General features: G+C 50.5%; 1 protein-coding gene across 1 annotated transcript; it reads right to left on the reverse strand.

Moving 5' to 3' along the window:
* Positions 1 to 418: 418 nt before the first annotated feature.
* BRCC3 (BRCA1/BRCA2-containing complex subunit 3) lies at positions 419 to 6,426 on the reverse strand. Its single transcript, XM_026040927.1, has 8 exons — positions 6,302 to 6,426; positions 6,099 to 6,218; positions 5,469 to 5,556; positions 4,520 to 4,608; positions 3,848 to 3,903; positions 3,128 to 3,259; positions 2,598 to 2,641; positions 419 to 1,610 (listed from the first exon to the last, which is right to left on the reverse strand). Exons 1-8 carry the CDS (start codon positions 6,404 to 6,406, stop codon positions 1,459 to 1,461), a joined length of 786 nt encoding a protein of 261 aa, XP_025896712.1. The 5' UTR covers positions 6,407 to 6,426; the 3' UTR covers positions 419 to 1,458.
* Between the last annotated feature and the right edge of the window lie 217 nt (positions 6,427 to 6,643).

The following is a 6,643-nucleotide window of genomic DNA, read 5'->3' on the forward strand; positions in this document are numbered from 1 at the left end:
CCGAGGAGGGTTGATCCCTCCAGCCCCAAGGGAATCAGCTCCAAGGAAACCTATGGACTGGTGCAAGGGAGCCTCAGGCCGTGCAGGAAGGCAGAGGCAGGAGCTGCAAACCCAGGGACTCAGGAATTGGCGACAGCCCCGGAGCAGGGGCTGAAGAGCCAGGGAGCCTCATGGGGATCCTAGAGAAGCAAAGCAAGACAGAGAGCAAGATCACAGACCTTGACTGCCTCCCAGATTTTAGTATCCGGGATTTTGCTTATACCGGTGCAGAAAGACTAAAAAGAAGAAATCTTGCACAATTTTTTTTTCCTTTGGAATTTATGAGCTTCCAAAGCCAAGGGACACAGACAGCTGCTCATCAGCTGTTTCCAGCAAATGGGAACTTTCCTTTCTCGGCTCCTTCCTTCCTTCCCAAGCAGCAGTCCGACCACTAAGTTGTCAGAAACGTCACAACAGGCAACGACTTCCAGCGCGTTCACCCGGCACGTGAGGCTTCCGATGGAGCAACGCACAGGAACAAGGAGCCAGAACAGCGGTTTAACTAGGCTAGCTCAGAGGACAGACTTCAATACCTGGATGCGGATAATAACAACACACATGGGCTTAGGCTACTCTCAAATCCCACGGCAAGGACAGTTAAAGGACCAGTTCAACAACCCGGGTTATTTTCTTCGGTTTCAGGTCAATGAAGTTTCTGCAGGGAAGTGCAGCTCACAGGAATGAAAGGCTCACGTGGCTATCAGCTCTCTTTCTAGCATCTTGCTCTTCCCTCCAGGAAAGAGCCACATTTCTCCCTCAATCCAGCAGAAACCGCCCATTTCGCAGAGACCTGCAGTGCTGGGTACTCAACAGCAACCTGTGAATTAGGAGTGAAGAGACAGGATCCAAAAATGCAGGCACTGACACTCCATTTGCTGCAGCATCCACCTCACTTCTCCTCTGAGCAGCTCTGGCTTTGGAATTCTTTATGTGAAGTACACAGAGCACTGACCCTATGCCAAAGATCCCTCCCACCTCGTTCCTGCCTGGTGGATAACCTGTAATCCAGAATACTACTGGTGTTAGATTATGGTTGACCAAAGCTACTACAAGGCAGCAAGAGTGGCAGCATCAGAAATGACTGCGGAGAGACCAGCCCCTGCTACTGCTGTTCTGGGCTCCTGGCACAAAGCAGCAGAGCTGTCACACGCAGGGAGGGGACACAGCGTGTTCCCTGGCTGCTCGGCCCCCAGCCTGGGCTCTCTTCTCCCACGAGATGCTGCCTAACCCCAGCACGGGGCTAGAACTGCCTCGCGGGGCACCTGGAGAGCCGCCCCTGCTCTCCGTCAAGCTGGGGCGGACGGAGCCCTCATCCCGCAGGAACGGGCCCTGCTGCACGGAGCAGGGCCACCCTCCAGCCACAGGTAGCACTTGCAGAGTTTTATTCGTGTCTCTTTTCTCAAAGGTCCGTTTCCTCTTTCACTCCAGGGCCGCTAGTTCCTCCAAGAGCTGCTCCTTCTCCTGCTGCAGCTCCTGCACCCGCTGCTTGTTCTGCTCCAGTCTGTCCTCCAGCCACTGGAGCAGGGGCCCGCTGATGGCAGACATCTGGCTGCAGAGGTTCTTGGTGAACACTGCGGAGAGCAAGGACACGTCACGACACTGCAAACGCACCCGGCGCGCCGGGCTGCAAAGGCCCAAGGCCACGAGCACCACGGAGCACCTAGAAAGGCTCTCCTGGATCACGATCAGGACAACTCCCAGAAAAGAGCCAGGATCAGGAGCACGTGGGAGGAGGAAACAAGTTATGTCGACCTCACCTTTAAATATTTGGGAAGGGAGGACAAATCTCCAAGTGGAATCTGCACATAGGCCATTATCGATCTAATTAGATCGATAAATCTAATCATTTCCAAAGGCAGGAGCCAAATGATTAGCAAATGCCAAATCATTTCCATTTGCAGAAGCAAAGAAGGCCACATTAGCTGAACAGGTAAGGATGGATGACAAAATATTTACCTTGCAGCAGAAAGGGGATTAGGATCCAGTCTCATTGGAAAGAGCACAGAGGCCACAGGGGCATAAAACACACGAAGTGCCAGAAATAATAATTGACATCTGGCCAATCTGTACCCATGGCCTAAAACTTACTAAAACAATCAGCCCTTGCTGTTTAAAGAGTGAAAAATGTGGGAAAAAACCCTATTGTTATTTTAAGCAATTCATTTAAGAATTTCTTAAGGATCCTAAAGGATACAACAGCATGAATTCCCCTAGAATTAGCTTTCTTTTTTTTTTTTTTTTTTAATATAATCCTTGGTATTTGTGCCAAGCTGCTTCGTTACATTCCTACCCCTCCTCTACGCTGTAACGAACAAGATAACGCAGTCACAGACAGTTCCTCTGATTACACAGGGTTTGGGGTTGAAAACAAAGTTATGATTAAAATAAATACATAATAAGCACTTCTATGGTTATTTGCAGATACCCTTTATGCCAAGCAGACACTGCAGCCCACAGGTCCCATACAGGCATGGCCAACGTGACCATTACTTAAGGTTTGGCTCACGGAGCCTCGCCCAGGGCTCGCCCAGGACAGGGGCCACCAGAGGACACCTCACCTGAGCCGTTGTGAATCTTGGTGACGGAGTCTAGATGCGTGAGGCTACGGGAATGAACAAAACACACAAGACAGCAGTGAATTATTCGTCAGGCAAACCCAAGCTACAGCAACAGCCACCTACAAGTCACTGACACTACAGGTACTGCTAAACCTCCTCCTTTGGTGGAAGCCCTGTACATTCCCAAGGGTAACAAACCAGCTACTTGCTGCACACACACACAAAACCCAATCCCTCTAGTTCTAGAGGGAAGAAAAGCCAACCAGCTGACATCTAATTCCATTTTTCAAGACTCTTCTCCTCACAGCTCTTCTCTGTTGCAGCAGGAGAGCAGTTACACTCAGCTCTCGTGCTACAGGAATAGAGAGCAAGTCACAAGGCAGAGAGTGCCCAAACTCCTTAACAAGGAGGTATTCAAGCAGTTCTCCCCCCAGGCACACAAAGTGCTGATGCTTCTCATTTTTATACCCACCTTTAGTTTTTTACCCATGTTCAGTGTAGAACCTGTTAGCAAAGAGAGACTTGGTCACCTGTGAATTCTCCTGTAGGCATCTTGCTCCTCCTGGCACAGGATCTTGGGCAGCTCCACAGCTGATTCCAGGCACACTTTCCCGATGGTTTCATGGGGGACAACATGAATAGGAATTTCAATTCTTTCGTATCTAAAAAGGTATCAGATACAGTTAAATTCCAAGCAGCAGAGCAAAGAAACCTTCAGTAAGTCTGCAACAGTCTGCCCACTGTATGGCATGACCACAGGTTTAACTGTGGGAAGATGAGCCTGTGTTGACGGGCAAGTGGAAGCCTTTTATAGCCACACTCTTGTCTCAAAGTTTAATGATACAACCCCCGCAGTGCCTAGACTGTCAGCAGGAACAGCGTGACACGGAGCACGTGTCAGCACAGGGAGGTTACCCCATTGAACGTACCACACAGAAAAGATTCTGCACTTAAAGGCAAGAGCCAAGCCCTTCTGCGCAAGAGATTACTGCAGATTCAGGCTCAGACTAAAGAGAGAACTCAAATTCAGACCCAAACTACTACATTTTACACCAGGTCTTAAGTGCCTAAATTATCTAGGCTGAACCAGCTCTACTGATCAGGTTCTCTTCAAGTAGATATCATCAGCAGAAGCAATGACATCTTGTTTAGACAACTCTACACAATATTTGATCATTACTATGAACATTAAAAGTAGAGATGAGATCAAATACAACCTGGAGCTGGACATTTTCTCCTGCTGTACTTACTCTGAGCTCTTCTGGGCTTGAATGGACTGGAAACACGTGTAGAGAATCCTGCCTGTCTGAGAGCATCAGAAGAAGGTCAGATTCCAAGGAGTGAGGAAAAAAAATCATTTAAAATCCAGAATTCCTTCAGGAAGCACAATATCCTTTCAAATAGCATTTTAACAAGTTGTAAAACATTCGACTTCTGTTTTGATTGGTAACATTAGAGCAGGTAGTGATAGCTATGGAAAAAAAGAATCTTGTGTTTTTTTGGAAAACCTAGACAAGACCCACTGGCAGCTCATCTCACACTGCAGCAGCATCTCAGATAATTTAAGTGCTCTAAAAAAGAACAGGGGGCCTCAGGCACAGAGATAAAATAGGCTAATTCTGCCAAGCAGGTGAAGGACATTTGGTCTTTCGGTGCGCACAGACTGAATCAGGCATCTGATCCGGTCCCAGAACCTGATCCCCACACAGCTCTGCTACCAAACCTGCCTGGGAGCTCAGGAGGGAAGAATAATTTACTTTTCTATGGATCTGGCTCATGCCCCAAACATCTACATTTTAGCCACGCTTCGCCCTTGCTGCAAACAGCAGGTTTGCACTGCAAGGGCAAACAAAGGATTTCAGTTTTGCTGGGGTGCTGCCTCCCATACCTGAAAGACTTAACCAAACGTTTAAGTCGCCTACCTTTGTGTTTTTGTCCTCAATAAAGCAGGAGAAAATAAGCCCTACAAAGCCCTGGTCCATCATCTGATACATGGCTTGGGTGCGGACATCTGCAGACAGACACAAAAAAGAGTCCTGATCAACTGAAAGACTGAGAAAAAAAGATCTTTCTTTTGCTACCTTTCAGGGAAGGGCTCTAAATTTGCTAACAAGCACAAGATTTATCTTTTAATTCAGTATCCTGAAGTTCTTTAAAGAAAAACAAAAGGCATCCAGCTTTAAAGGAACATGGAAGCATCTTGATGCAACCTAAAAATGGAACAGCAAATCTTTAAAAGAAGAGAAAATGGAAGGGAGGGGGGAAAAAAATCTGAGCCTCTTAACATCAGCCTGCAGCCACAGACCAGCCACACGGCCATGCACGTCCAGTGAATGTAATTTACTTGCATGGGTCTTTAAAAGAAATTTTTGCCTCAGCACAGCTGCCAAATGACAACACAGCACAATTAGTATTCCCGGGGCTCGTCTGGCATTCCCGTGCTCCCCTTTGCAGCTCTATTTGTCTGGAAGAACCGCAGGAATCCCAGGGCTCCTCTGAGCTGAGTCATGTGCAGTGTGAGTGCCCTGAGCTCCCGTGCTGGGTAACAAACGGGAGCCTGGCTACCTCCCAAAGCCCACCAGGACAATCTCCTCCTACAGAACCTTGGGATAAACCACCTCTCCCACCTGGACACAGCTCCAGGAATTCTGCATCCCTACAGGCCTGTGAGGTTGTGTGGTGGTTGCTGGGCTCAGGACAAACTCATGGAGCCAAGAAGGCCGAGCAGCTCCGTCCCAGCAGGAGGATCAGTGCCAGGGAACAGGGCAACTCAGAGCTGGGAAGTGTGGATTCAAGATCCAGCAGCTTTGGAGCAACGAGGGTAACGAGCTGCGTGTTTTCACACAGAGCCTCGTCCAAGACTCCTCTTACCCACGTGCGACGGCCAGACAGTGATATGAGGATGAGAGTGATACCAGCCCACGACCCTCATGGGCCGCCCCGTCATTTCAGCCAACCTGTGTGTCAGTCAAGGTCCTTCCGAAACCCACAGCGCGGAGGGAAGAAGTTCTTTGTGCCGGCAAAACAGGACAGAGACTTACAGAAGCTTTCCCAAAACTCAGTGTGACTTAAGATCACTTTGTAGGAGTGACACCTAGGAGGAAACTGGAGGAAGCCTCTGTCCCCGAGGCAGATGGACCCTGGCTCCGTCAGGGAATTCCTGCTGTTGGGTGGAAGCAAACTGGATTTGCCTGCAGGTGGGAAGTTGTATGTACTTACCTACACGTAAGCAAGCTGCTCAACGCAGCACCCTCAGCTTATACTGGAAGCTGAGACTTGCTGGGTCGTTATTTGCTAATGAATTTCCTTGCTATACTTATTAGTTGTTGCCAACTGTAAATGCAAGAGTACTTGCACCTGTAAGCTGAACTGCTGCCCTCCTCAGAGCAGAATTTAGAGATTTATAACTAAACGAAAGGCCAGCTATAATAAATAATGCTTTATCTACTCCGCTACAAGCCCTGAAACCAAGAGGGACCCCGAAGGGCGCGGAAAGGATATCTCGGCTTCCGTGGAGGCGGCCGAGAGCTGCTCCGGGGAGATCTCCACGCGGTCCTTGCGCTTGTCGGAGCGGCGCAGGATGATCACGGAGTGGATGTGGACGATCCTGCTGGTGTCGACCTGGAGAAAGCGAGAACGGGGAAAAAAAACGGTGGAAACGCCCTGCGAGGGGCCGGTGCGGGCGCGGCGGGGCCGGGCGGTACCTCGCCGATGCAGAGCCCCATGACCTCCTCCTTCTCGGTGCTGAGCGCGTGGTTGAGGCACACGAGGAAGGCGTCGGCCTCCAGGTGCACGGCCTGCACCGCCATCTTGGCGCCGCCCGCCCTTCTTCCCCGCCCGCGCCGCGCCGCGGCGGGAAGGGGCGGGGCTGCGGCCGCGCCAGCCCGCCTCCGCCGTGGGATGAGCCAATGGCGGCGCGCCGCCGCCACGCTGCCAGCCAATCGCATGCTTTCCTTTCTCTCCCCGAGGGGGGTAGGCTCGCTTCCGGAGAGGCGGGTGGTCCCGCCGGAGGGAAGTGCCGTGTCGCCCACGCGGCTGGCGGCGCG

The sequence above is a fragment of the Nothoprocta perdicaria genome, unplaced genomic scaffold, assembly GCF_003342845.1.
Source record: "Nothoprocta perdicaria isolate Ctin4 unplaced genomic scaffold, notPer1 scaffold_270, whole genome shotgun sequence".
Lineage (NCBI taxonomy): Eukaryota > Metazoa > Chordata > Aves > Tinamiformes > Tinamidae > Nothoprocta > Nothoprocta perdicaria.